This window comes from Oncorhynchus kisutch, linkage group LG7 (assembly GCF_002021735.2).
Source record: "Oncorhynchus kisutch isolate 150728-3 linkage group LG7, Okis_V2, whole genome shotgun sequence".
NCBI lineage: Eukaryota > Metazoa > Chordata > Actinopteri > Salmoniformes > Salmonidae > Oncorhynchus > Oncorhynchus kisutch.
Genome location: NC_034180.2, coordinates 27164364 through 27184874, shown reverse-complemented (window position 1 = coordinate 27184874; position 20511 = coordinate 27164364). Strand labels below are relative to the sequence as shown.

Sequence of the window (20511 nt, the reverse complement as noted above, 5' to 3'; positions counted from 1 at the left end):
AACTAAAGTTAATAGCAACGTACTAGCCGTTTACTCGTCTAAGCGCGAAGGTTGGCTGCCGTGCGGAACTATAGTCAAAAGTCCGACAATGAGCACTTAATGGTTTCAGATGGCACTCTATCCCCCGCTCTTTTGAGCCCTAGCTCAAATACCGCTCTCACACAATTCAGTCTATAAAGCTGAAGCGTTACAAATGTGATTGAAATGTAACGGTCATTTCTGATTGAGCCGATATGCAGCGTTGCCCGTGAATGCAGTCTCAATTCACTTCACTAGGCCTGTCCCCCTTCCCTAAATGTTCAATCAATAGCTATTGTTTTAAATCTAAGAACACTGTGATTTATTTACTTAGGCTATTCATATCATTTGGAATAACAGAGTAGCTATATTTCCATGTATTGTATATGGCATAAAAGTGATGGTGTGTAGTGTAAATGACTGTAGTCTTCCATCTGGTGCTGATGTGACCATGATGATAAATGCACTTTCCTATATGTCCAGCAGTTGGCAGGATGTACATGGTCTGAGTTACAGAGAACACAAAAACAAAATATCGTATGCCTTCATGTAAGACTGTGATTCAGTTCAGCTGTTTCTTACAAAATAAACATATCACAATTCTTTCAAATACTTAATCTTAGCAGAAATTACTCCTTTAAATATTTATATTTTTTACAATGGAATAATTCGTTTTTTTCCTTCATTTTATACAGGTAATAGGTCTAAATTGGTTACAAACAACATGGTGCTTTAAAACTGAGGATTTCAATGTGTACAGCATAGCAAACCGGTATAACATTCTTAGGAGATCAGATATGGGCCAAACTGTAGCCTCAGTTACAAATGAGTAACAACTTCCACAACATAAGACTCAAATCAATAATCAGCATGATCTTAAAAAAAAAAGTAAAAAAATTGAAGCAGCATGTACAAGGGCCTTTAAAATCCAGTTCTGTTCTAAGCCAACCAATGTCCACTCAGTTTACTTACGGGTTATGAGTCTTTTCCAGTTCAATCTAATAAATATGGTAAAAGTTTAAAACAGTTTCACACCTAAACAAATTCAATTCTTATTCTAAAGCAAGCCTTATCAAACCCACCTTTCTGGAAGAGAATATTACTCTGTCAAAAATCTGCTTTTGGAATCATCATTCCTGATAGACTGCTTTGACCAGATGGTCCTCATAAGGATATACATGTCAGTCAAAATACTTTCTGAAATTCTGACAGCAATTCACTAAAAAAAAGATCCCTTTACAGTTACTTTACAGGTAATGTGGCTATAGGCTAGCAAAAAGATCACAGTCCCAAAATGGCACCCTACTCTCTTGTGCACTACTTTTGAAAATAGCCTCGATGCGCCCCTGTCAATGGTAGTGACAATGGTAGTGTAGGGAACAGTATGGAATAGGGTGCCATTTGGGAACCAATTTGACCTGATATATAGGATCTTAACTCTGGTCCAGCATGTATTGGTTGTCACTGTGGTTAGGCCTGTTTTAACGACAGGATGTGTCTCTCTCTGTAGCAGAGGTGGGCCAAATGTCTCACTGGGGTGAAAACAAGCACTGTACCCAGGATAACTGCTGCCAGTGATACTCTGAACCAATCATAGTCCACTAAACACATCTGTAATACAGCCCTGACACATACCTCCTTACACTAATGATCATGGTACTTAGTTCAACATACCAAGCACTGCTAGGGAACAAGATGACAAAATATGATTAGTGCTTTCCAATGAATGTGTAGGTCTGAATTCTCATGAAATACTTGCTTTTCCTTGCCTCTTTTTGATCATGGCCGTGAACATAGGTGACATTAAAAAGATCTAACCCAATCAAGTTCTTTCAATTTTAAAGGTGACAAGGAAAGGAAGCTATTTGTTACTATTGGGATGTTGCCTCCGTGAAGAGGGCCATTGAACACATCACGTGTTTCTCCATAAGATGAGTAGAACAGATTACTTCATGGTACTATGATGTCAAAAGAAACTGATACGAACAATGCAAGAAATAAAACCATAGCAATTTAAAGATTGTCATTCACAACAAATTCCATCAGTGTTGTTTCCTTCATATGTGCAATACATAAAGCCCTTTCAATGCAGATTTCTACACTTAAAAAATATATATGTAGGCACTTCTTTTCCAGATATAAAGAAAGCTCGCTGTAAAGGGGTATTTCCTCAACAATAGTTATGGCACTCATTTTAAACACATTCTGTGTGTTTAAATTAGTATGGATCAGCAGCGTTCAGTCTCTGAACAGCTAAATATGTAAATCATCCACCACAAACCAAACCTTTCCTCCTCATTTCTCTTCTCAATCCTTTTTCCATCTTGTACACATGAATCTGACTGAAGTAATCAATCAATGGCCATGTCTCAATACCTACCTCCTTACAAACTGCTTTCTGACCTACAGTGCATTCAGAAAGTATTCAGACCCCCCTTTGTTGCAGCCTTATTCTAAAATTGATTAAATCATTTCTCTCAATCTATACACAATAACCCATAATGACAAAGTTATTATTATATTTTTTTAACAAATACGTAATTTACATAAGTATTCATACCCTTTGCTATGAGACTCAAAATTAAGCTCAGATGCATTCTGTTTCCATTGTTCATCCTTGAGATGTTTCTACAACTTTGAGTCCACCTGTAGTAAATTCAATTAATTGGCCATGATTTGGAAAGGCACACACCTGTCTATATAAGGTCCCACAGTTGACAGTGCATGTCAGAGCAAAAACCAAGCCATGGTCAAAGGAATTGTCCGTAGGGAGGTGACCAAGAACCCGATGGTCACTCTGCCAAGCTTGTAGCTTCACATCCAAGAAGACTCGAGGATGTAATCGCTGCCAAAGCTGCTTCGACAAAGTACTGAGTAAAGGGTCTGACTAAATAGTTACACTACCGTTCAAAAGCTTGGGGTCACTTAGAAATGTCCTTGTTTTTGAAAGAAAATATATAATTTTTGTCCATTAAAATAACATCAAATTGATCAGAAATACAGTGTAGTCATTGTTACTACTGTAGCTGGAAATGATTTTAAATGGAATATCTACATAGGCCCATTATCAGCAACCATCACTCCTGTGTTCCAATGGCATGTCGTGTTAGCTAATCCAAGTTTATTATTTCAAAAGGCTAATTGATCATTAGAAAACCGTTTTGCAATTATGTTAGCACAGCTGTTTTCCTGATTAAAGAAGCAATAAAAAATAAAAAAACTGTTCTTTAGACTAGTTGTGTATCTGGAGCATCAGCGTTTGTGGGTTCAATTACAGGCTCAAAATGGCCTGAAAACAAATAACTTTCTTCTGAAACTCGTCAGTCTATTCTTGTTCTGAGAAATGAAGGCTATTCCATGCGACAAATTGCCAAGAAACTGAAGCGCTCTCACAACGCTGTGTACTACTCCCTTCACAGAACAGATCAAACTGGCCCTAACCAAAATAGAAAGAGTGGGAGGCCCCAGTGCACAACTGAGCAAGAGGACAAGTACATTAGTGTGTATAGTTTGAGAAACAGACGCCTCACAAGTCCTCAACTGGCAGCAACATTAAATAGTACCCGCAAAACATCCTTGTCAACGTCAACAGTGAAGAGGCGACTCCGGAATGCTGGCCTCCTATGCAGTTCCTCTGTCCAGTGTCTGTGTTCTTTTGCCCATCTTAATATTTTCTTAGTATGTAAATGTGATTACATTTTTTAAATAAAATGTCTAAACTTGTTTTTGCTTTGTCATTATGGAATATTGTATGTAGATTGAGGGGGAAAAAAATCTATTTAATCAATTTTAGAATAAGGCTGTAACGTAACAAAATGTGGAAAAAGTCAAGGGGTCTGAATACTTTGCGACTGCATATCCTTTTTCAATTGAAACAGTCTTATCCCAGAGTCCACCAACCATTTAGGCACACATCAGTTAGAATGGAATGTACTTAAGGGTTCATCTGCAGTTACTACATCCATTTTTTTTTTTTACTTACAAATTAATGTGCCCATTGATTCTTGAAGAATATAAAACGTATAAATGCATCATGAGCTTAGTTCAACTGCCGTATCCCATCAGAACTTAAAATATAAGCTGGTTTTACTCCAATGTTTGTAAACAAAGTAAATGTAAAAGCCAATGTAAACAAACACGGTATAGCCTCAAAACATGGTTCAAACTATAATTTTGATATCATGGATGGTCAGTCCTTGCACACATGGCTCTGTCTATGAATATGAGAGTGGTTACATTTCTCCAGTCCCATTCCTCATCTTTTTACCAAAACAGTGGCGGGGAAAACACTTAGTTATTATATCAACTGCGGATTGCACATTATGTGTGAGCCACATCTGGTATAGTGCTATATGGGAGAGACAGAATGTGTGTGTGTGTGTGGGGGGGGGGGGGGGGTGCTAATGTAATACCATCAATTCCAGTCATGTCCAAATACCTCAATGTGTGTTTGTGTTTAACAGTAAAGATTCTTTGGTAGACACCTGAATAACTCAACATAATGTGTGGAGCTATTGAATGACTTTAGCTCTTTGGTTACAAATACCCAGTTCCCAGTTTTCCCCAAAGTGAGGTTTGTGGTACCATCGGGGGAACATAAAATGAAACCCACTTATAAATCAATACATGGTCTTAGTGTCAGGCCTATTGCTAAGCCAAATAAGAGCAAAGGAGAAATCCTAAACCACCACAGTAGAGACATGGAAACACATCTACACTCCTTAGATACAAGTGCAGTTCACCAAAGATGCCCTTCATTTAAAAAAGTGGCCATTCTCATCTTCCACGGTCAACAAACAGTAGTCCAACATAATCAAAGTGTGATTTTAACTTCCTTCAGGAATTCTCAATCAAAACATTAGTCAAGTCCTTTATAAAGACCATCATCCAGCACAGCACACAAATCGTCAAAACTAAAAATCTGTGATAAACAAATATCTGTAATTAATGATATTGATATACAATAATCAGAGTGCTGGGTTTCATGTCTGGGTTTCAAGTGCTGGGTTTCATGTCAGTAATTGTGTAGTGTAAAAATCCTACAGTCAAATCTCATTAATACTGTTCAAGAGGGGGACACGCACAAAGTCATGCGATCCTTTCATTGTCAGGTTTTATCGCAGTCACGCCTCCATTAACACTTCGAAAAAGGACCATCCACCAGCACCATCATTTTGGAGCTAAGAGCCACAGATGCTTCCTCGTGGCCGACACAAACCTTTGGGTGGGGGGGGGGGGGGGGGCTGCTGAGGCTTACGCTTAGATTAGCCTGGAGTTGCGAAGGAACTGGATAAGGACTTTGTAAATGAAGGTGTATTGTGAGATGGTCTGCACCATCATCATGCGTTGCTGCCGGAGCATGTTCAGGACGGTCGGAACGTCCAGCATCTGGAGGAAAGAGGGGGAAACAGGACACAAGGAGTATGTTATGTTATTGTTCAGGGGCCTCTTGAGCTAAACGAGGGATGGGCAACTTTGATGGGGGTGGGAACCACACAAAAGAAAAAAATGAAACTCATGAGGGGCCGCAGTTGCGCCCCATTGCGAGCAAAACATTATATTGGCCCCCCTCTTGACAGTGGAGAGAAATGTTTTACATTTTAATTTTGTACAATTCTATTTTGCCATGGGTTGTAGAGAACATGTACTAGTTTTAAGGCAAGTTCGCGGCAATTCTATACATTTTGCCATGAGGGGGGGTGAGATTTAGCAAATTTATAGCTAACAATGCAATTCTACTCATTTTTCCATGGGGCGGAGAGGAAAATTAGCTTTTTTACAGCTAATTTCCTGTAATTCTATCAATTTTGCCATAGGGTGTAGAGAAATGTTTACAGTTTTTAATAGATCTAATTGAGACTAACAAAATCAATGGGGGCCACCCGGCCGGTAATTTGACCGTGATAAAACGTTTAGATAGCTGGCCCTAAACTAACTTAGCAATAAAAAATTATTAGCCGACATGGGCTAATTGACTATCACGGACTGCTGACATAAGAGAAAAACTGCTAATGCACAACCAAATTTCGAAATTGCACTTTGTGTATTTTACTAGTCTAACTTGCAACAGTAAGTAAATGAAATCAAATTATTATTTGGGAGGGGAGGGGGGAAATTGATCCAAGGGCCTTAAAAAGGGGGTCCCTTGAGCCGGCAGTTGCCCATCCCTGATCTAAACTGACCAATGCCTGCATTACTGATGGAATAGACTAGGGTTCAAGCCTGGCAACATGATTCACACTGTCCTAACATAAAACAAAGAGAAGCATGAACCCTTACAGAATGTTTTAGAAGTTCTACATAGCTCATCAATGTAATGGCAATATGCAGATCCCACTATATAGCCCAGTAGACCATTACTGTAATGGTAATATACATAGACGTGCGCTTGTTTTTTTTACCTCGTTGTGTTCCAGACAGGCGATCATAATCTCAGTGAGTATGACCACCCCGGTGCGGCCCACTCCAGCACTACAGTGGACCAGCACGGGTAGGTTGGTGTTCTTTGGGTCGCTGGTGCTGTTGGTGTGTCTCCTCACTGACTGGATCTCCTCCAGGTACGCTGGGTAAAAAAAAAATAGATTAATGATTTATTATATTAACCAAACTCTTAATGAAAAAAGAGGATTCTACAACAAAGTGCCAATTAATCACCCCTTCAAATTAGACTGGAACTGCCTTCTTGACCTTTCCCTTGGAATATAGATTGACAATCTTAAAGCGAATTCCTGGTTTGAATACATGTTACATCTAGATTTCAACCGATCCACTCACAGAGGAAGCCTTTGAAGTCCTCGGGGCAGCCGTGGTCGGGCCAGTCTGTGTACTGCAGGTGCCATACGGTGCGCTCATGGCCTGTCAGCAGGTGTTTGATCTTCAAGCCCGTGGTGGCATAGCAGCCCGAGTCAGTCCTGAAGCGCGTAGTGATCTTAAAGCGTCCGTATGTCACCGTGTTGTGGCGAGAGCCCAGCCGTGGCCAGTAGCGGAAACTCTTTTCCCTGCCACCCTCCTGCAAAGGGGGAAAAGGTTAGCCAGAAGGATTGAGCTGAGAAACCTGCTACAGAAAGGTCAAAGGGTCATGTTACTGCTAGATCTGAGGACATTCAATAACAACTTACACTTCTGACAGACAAAGATCAGTTTAACAAACACACACACACCTCTTCAGCTGTAACCATGGCGATGATGGCCACACCCTGCTCCCACACCATTTGCCAGAAGTCCAGACAGGTGTTCGAAAGAGGGCCCTGGGAGGCGATGTAGCTCCACTCGTCTCCACCCACCGTAATCTAGGAAAAGCCAGAGGAGAGATATGGTTAGTGACCCCATCTAAAGCCACAGCAGGTATGCATGCATGCTGCTCATTACCCTACCCAGCCCTGGGGAAGGAATGATTATCAAGGAGACAATGTCTGCACAGATGCCTGAGCCATCAGCAGTAATCTGGAATGAAGAGCATTTATATGAATGTTGTTTTTTAGGATGTGACAGTCAACAGTTGGAGGTAGTAACTTAACATCCAGCACTTATTACTGTGCTGAGGACTACTTCTGTCAGTAATAAAGCCCTTCTGTGGGGAAAAACTTATTCTGATTGGCTGGCTCCCCAGTGGGTGGGTCTGGCTTTCCAAGTGGGTGGGTCTCTGCCCTCCCAGACCCACCCAAGACTGCACCCCTGCCCAGACATGTAAAATCCATAGATTAGGGCCTCATTCATTTATTTCAATTGGCTGCTTTCCTTATATGAAATATACCTCAGTCTTTGAAGTTGTTGCACATTGCATTTATATTTTTGTTCAGTATATTTTGGCACCTGATGTGTCAAACCTACACCACATAACCTTCTTGTTGTTCCCATGCACCATCAGTAAGTTAACATACAAGACCCTGAAAATACCTTACATTCTGACTAAGTATGATTGATTACATCTGAAAATATTAGGGATAACAAAAGTGACTGCACCCTGATAATCCCAGAGCTGAGAGAAAAAGTGACACTCATGAGTTCAGACTAATAACAGATCAACCAAGAGAGAAATATTCAGGTGCCCCTGGATTCAGTGTGTCCATCCCAGACCTGCAGGTGAAGGTGACTCCTGCCACAGAGGGAGGGAAGGTGACACTGACCTGTAGCAGCACTGACTGACATTACCACCTACACCTGGTACAAGAATGTACAACCTCTGGATCAAGCCTTTAGATCAGGTCACACTCTACAGACCGTTACTGCTGTGCTATAAAATGCCACAGAGATCTCCACTCTCCTGAAGTGGCTGCAATGTGTTCTCTTTGTCAGAACGTTTTTCATTCATTTCTGCTGGGGAGTGGAGCTCCTGCTAAAGTGAACAAGAGTCAGATAGTGACACTGACCTGTAGCACCACCTACACTCTGACTGACATTACCAACGCCACCTACACCTGGTACAAGAACGGATAATAATAAGAAAATTACCCCAGAGCCAGGACTGAAGGGCTATGGCACAAAACCAATCGTAGGCCTCACACCTCTACTTTCATATTGACCTATGTGGGATGTTTTCTACATTCAACTTTAGCCTAAGTTCATCTTTTTCTTTCTGGATGTTAATAAAAATAAAAAATAAACTCTATATTGATTCATTTATTACAGTAATGGGATGTTTTCAAAGTTCAAGATTATGCTTCTGTTCTTTCTCCATGGGATTCACTATTTCCAGATTTATCACTGGGTAATGTACTCTACATACTCTAAATATTGACGACATATTAAAAAGCTATTTTTGCTTTTCGACCAAGTTGCTCTTAACTTATATGGTTTAGGTTTGTGCGTTCACATTTGTTTTTATGAGACACAGTTTATTTTACATTGTGATTTAAGGTCAAAATCCTGTTTGAAATAAACATTTTAGAGAATATATTTAAGCATATGGTGTATGTAGTCTGTTTAACATTACCCTGATGTGCGAGGCGTTGATGTAGCCTGTGTTGTTCTCCTTGGTGGGCACCAGCTCCACACGCGTGTCGTCGTAGGGCAGCACATCCTGGAAGCGATTCCTCTCGCCGCTCTCCGGCAGCTGGGCGATGCTGCAGTCGCCTGTCGGACGCCGCTTGGCCACCTGCTCGTATTCTGTGAACACCATGCCCTGCTCCATGCGCTGCTCCAGCACCTTACACTGAGAGAAACAGAGTAAGACACATTGGATTGATCAGCTTCTAGACATGAAACCGGTATGGAGTTGAAAAGCTAAAGCTTTGTGTGTGCAAGAAGAAAGTACATTTTCCTGATGGTTAGAAACATGTAGTAGCAGTATATGTTGTGCATGAGAAGGAAACATATCAGCCATTGGTGAAATGTGATTAAGCCCTACAGTACATATTACTTAAGATAGTGTATCAGTCTAACGCGTGCAGGAGTTTCTACAAAAACAGATAAACATCAGCATTTACTTGGTAGACCTGCTCTCCTATTTATTTACGTCACCAGTATCACTCAACGCCTTTGTTCTGTTTAAACTACGGTACGGTTTGGATCTCCATAAATAAAGTCTTATATAAATCATGATGTAAAACACAACCCTTTGTTCTGTTTAAACTACGGTACGGTTTGGATCTCCATAAATAAAGTCTTATATAAATCATGATGTAAAACACAACCCTTTGAATACAGGTGACATGGATTTACAATAGACATTAGAAAACTCCCAACAGCAATTCTTTTAGACAACATTTACTCTGCCTGCTTGATCACCTGGTAATCGAAACCACTTACACATCCCAAGTAAACTATGCAAATGTAGAGCAGTGAGGAGCCGTGTCTGTTTCTTTAAGGGCTGGGTTTTATTTCTAATGTTCCCACCTACAAGCATGGCATTGTTATTTAAATCAGAAACACCTGCAAAGTTCAGAGTCGCGACTGAGCCAAATAGCTTTTCGTCTTAGCCTACACTGAGCTATAGGGGGTGAAAACTTGTTAACCATTGGATAATAAGTCAATTTCACTTATTTCTGCATTAGTCTGAATTAAATATATACACACAGAGTACAAAACATTAGGAACACCGGCTCTTTCCACAACAGACTGCCCAGATGAAAGCTATGATCCCTTATTGATGTCATCTGTTAAATGCACTTCAATCAGTGTAGATGAAAGAGAGGAGACAGGCTAAAGAACGATAAGCCTAAAGAACGATAAGCCTAGAGACAATTGAGGTACGGATTGTGTATGCGAGCCATTGAGCGTGTGAATGGGCAAGACAAAAGATTTAAGTGCCTTTGAACAGGGTATGGTAGTAGGTGTCAAGAACTGCAATGCTTTCGACACCATGCCCTAACAAATTAAGTCTGTTCTGAGGGCAAATGAAGGTGTGCCTAATGTTTTGTACTCATGACAGTGCGGCTTGGTTGGGTTGTGTTTCGGAGGACGCATGGCTTTCGACCTTCGTCTCTCCCGAGCCCGTACGGGAGTTGTAGCGATGAGACAAGATAGTAACTACTAACAATTGGATACCACGAAATTGGGGAGAAAAGGGGGTACATTTTATTTTTAAAAATTAATTAAAAAATTGCAAGCCGAGATCTACTGGTCTGATTTTTTTAAAGCCTATGCAAGATTAACCTATTAAAAACAATACCGTAGCAATGAGGTTTTTGCAGTAGGCTATAGGCCCAATACATCATCAATGCATATTGGCTATGCTTGTTGTTCCGGACCATTTTCGGTTTTTGTATTACTTGAGGCACAGCTGAGTGAGCATACATTTAAATAATTAGCTTTTTATTTTACTGGGCTGATGGTCCCTGCATCTGATGGTCAGCGGAAGGGGAGAGAGTAGCAGACTGAGGGTCCTCCTCTCACCGTCCGTCCTTTCCTCTACTGACACTGACCAAAAAAGGACACCGTCTTCCAGCTGATAGTGAAACTCGAGTCACACCGCATTATTTCTGCCTCATGCACAAATTCATGTTGCTACTCCTATGAACAGGGAAAGTGAAATATTTATAGATATTAAAAAGATAACAAACCTATCAATACACTTTCCTACTCATTCATTACAGCTGCAGTGCTGGTTGTAGCACCAATGGAAGTAGGAAGAACACACATTTTATGGCTTATAAAAAAAAGTGTTGAATTAAGTGTTGACAGTGCTGAGTAAGAACTTAAACGTGAAATCACTCATAGAAACAACAGCTCTTTGCTTTATTCGTTGACAGTTTCACTCTAGTCAACTATGCCTTAACTTTCTTTTACACCTCCTATGTTACTGCAGACATTGTAATCTGAGCCATCAGATTGGCCAGTCGTAGGCCTATTGTGCACTTGATTTGCTCTCCAGGCCCTCTGAGAAGGCAGAGGTTGTACCTTCAGACACATGAAATGGGAACACTTAGCCTACCCTGCGCGTCTGGCAGCTGAATCGGGTGCACCTACCGCCATCACCGCAAAATAAATAAATAAAAACACGAACACAAGGCTTTATCGTTGGGTGTTTACGGAAATGTTTGGCGATCGACTAGGATTGCCTAGGAGATCGACCTTTCGATCGTGATCGACCGGTTGGTGACCACTGCTGTAGCCTATCATTTCACTTCCCCTGTGAGGACCATAAGCACGGGCTGACTGGCTTTGCTGTACCGCAGCCGAAGGAAGCCTGCCATCAGCCTACCTACCAAAAGGTTGCACTGTGCCCATTACAATGTAGAAAAATGCAAGGCTTATTGAAGATGCAAAAACTTGAGATAACAATAGACGGCAAAGTTAAAGATACTGATTTCCATCTGTGGAAAAGTTTTCCCGAAATGCTTATGACAAATCCAGCTCCAGAACCAGCCAATGCAGCTAGCTAATCTTTTCAATATTGTGTATCAAAAATACTAAACGGCAACAACAGATAACATTAGCTAGCTAGATAAGGTTAGCATACTAGCTAGCTACACTGACAGCTGTCAGTTCCCCATTTGTTGATCTTTCTCCACTCAATGTGGAATTCACCACAACGTCCTATCCTACCCCCAATTCGTAAATATTTATATGTAGCCTGTGTCATTCTTCTGAGGTGGAAACGTAACCATTTTGCTCTAGTGCAGGAATTACGCCGAATTAGGGGATGCATTGCTCCCTGGTGGGCACCTTTAAACTAGTCTAGAGCATTGACCACTGCCAGTGCCTACCCTCTCGTCGTTGGAGGCCTTCTCAGGTTGGTCCTTGCCTCCCTCGTGCATGGGCAGCCTGGACAGGGTCAGGCCGTTGAGGGCCGCCACCTTCAGGGGACCCATCTTCTTCAGCTCAGCCCGCTTCTTCATGCCCTGTTGTGACGGAGGACAGAGAGAGAGGTAGAGGGGAGAGAGAAAGAGTGAGTATGGCTGAAGTTGACCGAATGTCTAACAAAGTTAGGGGAGGGGCAGTTATGGCTCAGCCTGGTTTGGTGACGTATTTTCCCATGGAATGCGACCGAACCAGCTACTGAGGTCGCCTTGCAACATTCCTTTCAGTTACAGGTGCACATGGTGTCATCGTGAATCGGTCTCCCAACCACCATGAAGCTACACAAAATACTCCTGCATTGGTGGGTCAGTGAGTTTAGGAGTGATTGTGATGTCACAGGTTTAGTCACCTGACCAACAGATAGAGTTTGTTTTTTAAATGTATTTAACTAGGCAAGTCAGTTAAGAACAAATTCTTATTTACAATGACGGTCTACCCCAGCCAAACCCTAATCTGGACGATGCTGGGCCAATTGTGCGTCGCCCTACGGCAGTCCCAATCACAGCTGGTTGTGATACAGCCTGGAATCAAACCAAACCCTGTAGTGACACCTCTAGCACTCCACTCGGGAGGTTGAAATGAACATGGCCAACTTATGGCCTTTGGTATATTCCACTATTGTGTTGTGTGACAGTCCGTGATGGGAATGTGAGACATTTTAGCGAAGAGGAAAAATGTATCTTAATTAACTGACAGAAATTAAAAATAGTCTCCAAGACAATGAGATTGGGCTGTTCCTTGAACAATGAAAGACACACTGACACGTCTAGTCAAACTTAGTAGTCAAATTTGCTTTAAAAAAACTGTTCTAAATACACAGGCATGTTTGGGCAGCGAGTAAGGCAGTGGAGACTGGGGCTACTATGGCAGAGGAGAGGGTGTATGACTCACGGCAGGAGGCAGGCCATCAATGGGTTTCTTCCCAGCAGGAACGTCTGACACAGGCCTCTTCTTGATGAAATCCTTCTTGGTCTTCGGTTTGTTCTGCCCACTGATGTCACTATCCGACATCGAGGGCACCATCCTGCCAGTCTGTCCGCCCTCAAACAGGTACAGTGACTCCGCCTCCTGGATCAGTGGGTGCACCTGATAGGCCGGGAGACCAGACAGGACAGGGTCAAGGAAGGAGCCAATGGGATATGCGGGCGGGGGCTCCAGGGGAATCTGTCCCAGATTGGTTAGAAGCTGCTGCGGGTCAGGCCCGGACAATAGTGCATCGTGGGATTGGGGTGTGTGGCGTCCGCTCTCATCCTCAAACTCCTCTTCCTCGCTGCTGTGTACCAGCATGGTGGCGTCTGACAGGGACTTCTTGTGGCCGTAGCGAACGTCCTCTTTCCCCTCCCCCCCGTCCTCTGACTTGGTCCGCTCCAGGAACACGTTGAGCTGGGAGCCTGAGGAGCCATGAGGGACCAGATGGGGGGTGTCTGCGGCTGAGGCAGATACAGTCCTTTCCTTGACTCTCATACCCTCCAGGCTGTAAGCCAGGCCGGCAATCTCGATGGAGTTGCGTTTGTGTGCGTTGTGTTGGTGGGGGTGGTGTTGTGGGGGTCCAGCCAGGAACAGGGGCTCGGATACCTCCTGCAGGGAGTGGGCTACAGGCAAACTGTCCTCCTGGAAGGTCTGGACCGAGTGGTGCACGCGCCGCGTAATGATCAGGTCCGGGTTGCTGCTGCTCACATACAGGTGGCGAGACAGGTCCGGCGTGCTGTTGGCGGGCCGTGGGTGGGCGCCGTATGGGTAGGGGGGTGGAGGGCGGTACACTTGGGTCCTCATGATATTGGCTGCAGGATACTCCTGCGCCTGCTGCAGCTGGACGTTTGTCAGCTCGGGCACACTAACCGCCCCCACCACCGGCCTCCTCTCTGTGGGGTAGGGGTACGGCGAGGGGCTGTGGAAGCTGGAGTTGAGGTGGAAAGGGTAGTGGTGGTGCGCTCCTCCTCCACCATGCTCTCCTCTGATCTCCGGCTGGCTGTAGACCAGGGGGTCCGGCCTGCTGTAGGCATACGAGTTCCCAATGTTCAGGTTCCTCATGGAGTGGCTCTGGCGGTGCTCGTGGCCATGCACCATCCCTCCTCCACTTCCCCGGTTCTTCTGCCTCATGACCGTCTCGTAGTCCGGGGTGGCACGGTAAGAGGGGGGGATGAGTGCGCTGTGGCGGTGCGAGGGCACGTAGTCGGGCCGGGTGATGTCACTTCCTGTGATGGAGGGGTTGGAGGACATGGGCGAGGGCTGCATGTAGTGCTGGGGGTTGGTGAGGGAGCTGGTGCTGTGGGCGCTGTACACGCTGCCGTTACGCAGCCGCCCGTTCCCACCGCCGCTGTTGCCGTACTCGAGTGGTGAGCGGTCCAGGCTGGTCTGAGAGTGGTAGTAGTAGCCGTGCTGACTGTTCATGTACAGGTTGTCTGAAAGAAAGGACAAAGACAAGGTATTTGAGAAGTACAGGCATAGGAAGAACAGACCCTTTAATCTAAGCATTGTTGCATGACTAAGCAGTGAGCGGACATTCACCTTCCTCTCCTTGGTCATTAGGGCTCAGATAGATGCATGGTGCATGATGGTGGTTGAAACACCAGTGATCCTGGTGAGGTCAGGCCTAACTTTATAAGTACCTTGTGAGGATGTGTAAGGCTCAGTGAAGTGACCATTGTAGTGCATCTGTGGCGGGGGCAACATGTAGGGCGGGGGCTTTGGCTGCACAGAGAGAGAGAGAGAGAGAGAGAGAGATCAACCAACAACACGATTTAGTTACTGCACACTTGATCTTCATGCAGCGCAACAGCATGGAATTCCACACAAATCTAATTGTGTGCTGAAGCACTGGCCAGAGTCTGACATTTGTCATGTTCTGCGCTCCACCGGCCATAGCTTAGAGGGAGAGTGTGTGTGTGTGTGTACACGTGTGTGTGCAGTTCACTGGCAGCATACCAGAGACATCCTGGTGGAGGATCGGCGTCTCACTGGGTTCACAGCGGTTGGCTGGGTTTGGCTGAGAACAGGAACACAAAAACAAAACACAGGTAGTAAAAACAAAAAGGCTTTCTTTCAAGTTGAAAGGGACTCGGGGGGGGGGGGGGGGGGGGGGGGGGTAGTAGTTTTAAGGAGGCTGAATAGCTCAGATCACCTCTTCTCTGTTAAATTAAATCTCCCATTATCGCAGTGAAAGATACAAGCAATATCCAGGAGAGAACTCCTTTTCTTAAGATTGGTTTTATTTGTATACGTCTTTCTTCGCCCAAACATTGAAAACATAAAAAAGGTGGTGATGAAAGGATTGGTGTCATTTGAATGTAGCTAGGGTGTTTTGTAGGGCTCTGGTTGGTTTTCAGGGGAGGCTCTCTGAAGAGACCTGTACTGTGGGCGGTGGCTGCGGACAGCATTGCTCACCCCTTGTTAGAAGGCAGAAAAGGAAAGCGAGGAAAGGAAAGAGTGAGAATGGACTTCTGGGAGCCCTCAGAAGGCGAAGGGGGGTCAGACTCCTCTCTGGAGAGAGGAGGAGAGGGGAGAGGAATGAGGAGAGAACACACACACACAGGAACAGGGCTAGATTCCTTAAGAGAGACACTTACAGGCTGCTCTTGTTAATCTTATAAAACTTGTGCCTGGCCAGACACATCCGGCACACATATTTGGAGGTTTCCAGGTCTTCCTGTAGAGGGAAAAGAAAACATCCACAGCGTTAGACATACAGTACACTGGTGGTGGTGTTCTACTCATTCACCTACTCAAATAGAACTGCATGGGGCTTTAGCCAGCGGTTGATGACTCTATACACATGTGGCATGGTTACCGCGATACAAGCACACATACACAAGATCACATGTTTATCTAGAAAGGTCAATACACATTCACACAGCATGCACTGTGAGAGCATAGAACGCCAGTGCATGTGTGGGACAATGTGTATAATGGGAAGAGGATAATTGCGGTGCGTGGTGGTGGTGGTTTGAGACTCACAGTCTGGAACTGCACGCTCTCCTCTTTGTTGGTCAGCTCCAGGGCAAAGAAGGACTTATTGTGAGTCATGTTGTTAATTTCATTCCACCTACACAATACATTAAAACACGGGAGCATGAGGCAGTGTCAGTGGTCACAAAACCTCAGTTTCTGCAGCCTGCTGTGGGAGGGGAGTGACGTTAATAGAAACCATATCTGAGTCAATAGTTAGAGAAGTGTCTACATTCAACACTCTCAGTAGCATTTGGACTGGGATATTCTACACAAAATTAGACTTCCCTCAGGGTAAAATTGAAGCCATGTGACCTGATCAGAGGCCTAGCGTTTCTCCTTGCCAGGTCACATGGTCAGAAAAAAAAATCCCTGACCCCAACTATAGAACATACCATCTGATCCAAAATAGCCAGAGACGACCGTGCCATCTAAGAATAGTAGCTAGCTGTGGACTGAACCAGACTCAATATGCTGAGTCATTGGATCTAACACAATTACTGCTTCATGTACACAAATAGCAGACAGGATTTTATTCAGACAGCTCATATTTAGAAGCAGAACATATTGCAGGCCTGGGGAAATACTGTAAAAAAATGCATATAAAAATAAACTAAATTCTTTCCTGTCTTACTTGAATACAAGGGGTGGCCTGCCGTTTTTGTGCTTGACAAAAATGCCATCCAGACAGGCCCCAAGGAGGATATCAGTGCCTTGGCTGTCCTGTGGGGATGGGAAGAGAGAAGAGGATTAAATGGAAGAACTATAGCTAATGAAAAATGTGGACCTCACTGGGCTTTTTTGTCCTCTGTGCTGGGGGCGGGGGTCTATATTTATACTTCTATGAATATATTCCAGAAGATCAGCACCTGCATCTGCTGAATTTTGAACTGAAAAACCATCTGTCCCTTGATTCATGTCTTCACACATACATCATGTTGAACAATAGGAGGTATTGATAGAAAGTCAAAAGGACTGGATAGCAATGTAGTAGTGCAGTAAGGCTTTGGTGGAGCAGGTACTGTAGGTTGGTGTAGCTGTGTTCACCTTGGCTGGGGTACTCTCCTGGCCATAGCCCTCCATCTTCTCCACCTCCTGCATGTACAACATCTCAGCCTCTGGGGCAGGCAACCCCCTGAGAGAAACACACACAGCAATAGAAGTTAACATAAACAATACACATGTCCAAAGCAGACAGACACAAATGGAGACACCAACACCCATTAACCAGCACAGACAGAGTACACAGACAAACCCACACATACTTAGGTCACATTCCGAAACAAGATTCATGACATCACACCCAGGGCTCCAGACTAACATGTTCCCCTGTTGGCACCAACTGAAAGAGTTAGTGGCACCAACCCAAAATTTCGCTCCGTGACATAATAGAAGAAATAAGGAATCCTCTTATAAAGTCATTCAAAGTGCTTTATTAAAAAGGTGTACTAGACTACTGTTTGAGATTTTATTCAAGAAATAAGTTGTTTCATCTAACATGTCTATGCAGGAATAATGCATGATTCCAGCTCATTTTGGGATGATAATTAGGTTATCGTTATATTACTGTTAAAATAGGGCCCCATCATTTTGAGGGTTTCAGCTGGTGAAACCCTATTGTATTTATTGCAGTTGATTATTATTTTCCTTCTGCCGATTGGTGATAAAAATTCATATTCTTGTGAGATGGTAAGGCCGAGGTCAGGAGGTTGCAACTTTGCATGATGGTAAAGGAGCAGGGGCCACACTATCATGCAATGCCATATGGCCACATGGTGGCACTAACAAGTGATTGAATATGCAAACTTTTAAAATCGCACACCCTTCATCCTGTTTGAGCTAGAGTCCTGAAATTCCGTAGATAGAAGACAAGGAACAAGTGTGCCTCAAGGACCCATAAGGTTCACCATGATGGATTTTCTGCCATTTAGAATTGTGAGAAAAACAGTTCACTTAAAAACACTACTTATCTGGCACCAAATGACTGATCTGCACTTTGAGTTCTGATATTTGGCAAGTGTGGTAAACAGGACAGAAGTAATTCATCTTAGGGCAATGTGCCCAATTACTCCTGATGGTGACACAGTGGGCTCATTGCTGAACCCTGTCTTTTGTTCAATAAAAGATACATTTGTCTACATGTACTAACTTTTTGGGGGGCTTATTGACTAACTGAATGTGGAAACTACAAACACATTAGCTAGATCGCTAACTCTAAACATAATAGCCACTGATGTAAGCCACGTATTAATTTTTATGTAAAAAAAACAACACACAAAACGTTGCTGTGGTAGCCTTCTACTCAATGGAGTCCCATGCACTTGCAATGGACAATGCACATGTCTTGTGCGCCATATCAAATATTTTGGTTGTAAAATAGTTTCTATAGAGCTCCATTATCAGAAAAAATATATATATATGCCTACAGAAAGCTGAGAAACTCTTCTCTTCAACAGTGACGAAAGTAGTTGCTTCCAAGGCTGTATTTTTCCTGCAATTGAGTTAAATGATATTGCTTACAATCTGAGCACGTGGAGAGGGAGTGAGTCGCTCGCTCTTCACAGCAGCAAGCTCCATCGGAACAGGCACAGATACTTTCATTACAGGAACCACAAGGATTGGGGCCGTCCCCGACAAAAAAAAACAATATTATTTGACCAAAAGTTGTCTGTTCTTTCGACCAATCGGTTGGTTGCTGACTTAGTTGCTGAAGTGGCAACATAAATTACAGCAATTTCTGACGGGAATGTTTTTCCTAAACTTTTCAATTTCCCTCATCCCTTGCTCCATTTGTGTGACACATGTACGCATTGCATGCACGTGACCAATACGGCCTGACCTATTGCATATCATAATCACATCAATAAACAAACTCAACACCTTTACACATGTGACAGCAGAATTTATCCAGAAGACGTGACAAAAAACTAAACGGGGAAAGTTGGTTAATCAGGAAGTAAAGGGGAAGTCAGATGTGTGGAATAAATTTCACTAGTTGTGGAAAATATTGGCGTTCAAGAACAAAAATAAGGTAAAGCGCAAGCATATTATGTGTGCCAAACAGGTGCTGTTAGATTAGAATATCCTTTTTCTGACCGTTGGAACAATGTAAACACAAAATACATTGCAAGCCTACCAGAGAGTCCGTTGTAACACGTTTGTTTTTGTAAAGCCTTTATTACAGCAAAGACTAAAACCAGTCGCATTCATTGGTGAATGCAATTTGCAAAATGGAATAGTTTAGGCCTAATTATTGTTTACGTGAATTATTTAATGGTCGCGTTGTTATTTTAAAACTTAAATGCTTGATTGAATTTCAAAAATCAGGAATTTCCCTTCTAGGCAGAGTTGAAGAAAAAGCCATATCTCAGACTGGCTAATAAAAAGAAAATATTAAGATGGAGAACAGAGAACAGACACTGGACTTTTGAAAGGTAGTGTAATATGGACGATTTATAAAGCCAGGCACATTTATCAGTTAGGCTATTGATTATAGACCTAATTAGGTTGGGGTTTCCTCTCTCCTCACTTGTTTAGACAAAGATGCCTAAAAAAAAGTTAAAAGGGCTGTTTTCTTGCCTCCTAACTCCGTTGCTGCCTCTGCCGCATTGTTCAACACCAATATGCTGGTTAACTTTGCTATTTTGCACATTGCAACATGGTCTAGGAAAAAGCGCTAATTCAGTGCACTAAAGCATTTCAAAACAGCGGACAATGACCACTATCCGCGGGAGAAAACGCATTGGTTATAAAATCATATATTTTTTATTGGTTTCTTATGTAATATAACCATATACAGTTTCAGTATCACATTTCTTAGACTGATGGACTGTCATCCCCACAGCCTCCACAATGGATCAGTCCACTCAGACAGCCTCCTGGGGGGGGGGAAGCAGCATTGCATGTGACAAATTATTCACTAAACCTCAACTAAATCTTGTAATGAATAATGTGGAAATTGAGCGAGTTAAAGGGACTAAACTACTTGGAGTAACCCTGGATTGTAAACTGTCATGGTCAAAACTTATTGATTGGGAGAGGTCTGTCCAGAATAAAGCTAACATTAATATGCATGTCAATCTCTCCTGGCTCAAAGTAAAGGAGAGATTGACTTCATCACTTTAAACTACTAGCACCCATGCAAAAACAGATAAAAAGACACCTTATGGAACAGCGTGGTATGTGAAGAGACACCCACACAGACATACACCATAACATACGCACAATACACACATGTACACATGGATTTTGTGCCGGAGGGCACACACTTCATGTGTTGTGAAATGTATTGTAATGTTTTTTAAATTG

The 20511-nt window shown here is 43.1% G+C and overlaps 1 protein-coding gene across 2 annotated transcripts in view; it reads right to left on the bottom strand.

Moving 5' to 3' along the window:
• Positions 1–647: 647 nt before the first annotated feature.
• The window catches only part of ptpn21 (protein tyrosine phosphatase non-receptor type 21), a 30322-nt gene continuing 10458 nt past the window's right edge, over positions 648–20511 (bottom strand). Inside the window, exons 7-20 of one of the 2 annotated variants that reach the window (XM_020487828.2) lie at positions 17251–17338; positions 16838–16926; positions 16213–16300; positions 15825–15904; positions 15643–15738; positions 15184–15244; positions 14868–14949; positions 13150–14660; positions 12165–12299; positions 8951–9169; positions 7179–7307; positions 6793–7027; positions 6420–6580; positions 648–5406 (exon numbers count right to left, since the gene is read on the bottom strand). In XM_020487828.2, coding sequence (XP_020343417.2) covers positions 5278–5406; positions 6420–6580; positions 6793–7027; positions 7179–7307; positions 8951–9169; positions 12165–12299; positions 13150–14660; positions 14868–14949; positions 15184–15244; positions 15643–15738; positions 15825–15904; positions 16213–16300; positions 16838–16926; positions 17251–17338 — 3103 coding nt within the window. In that variant the 3' untranslated portion in view covers positions 648–5277. The remainder of the gene's footprint in view (positions 5407–6419; positions 6581–6792; positions 7028–7178; positions 7308–8950; positions 9170–12164; positions 12300–13149; positions 14661–14867; positions 14950–15183; positions 15245–15642; positions 15739–15824; positions 15905–16212; positions 16301–16837; positions 16927–17250; positions 17339–20511) is intronic. The other variant, XM_031828776.1, reaches the window with a different exon arrangement.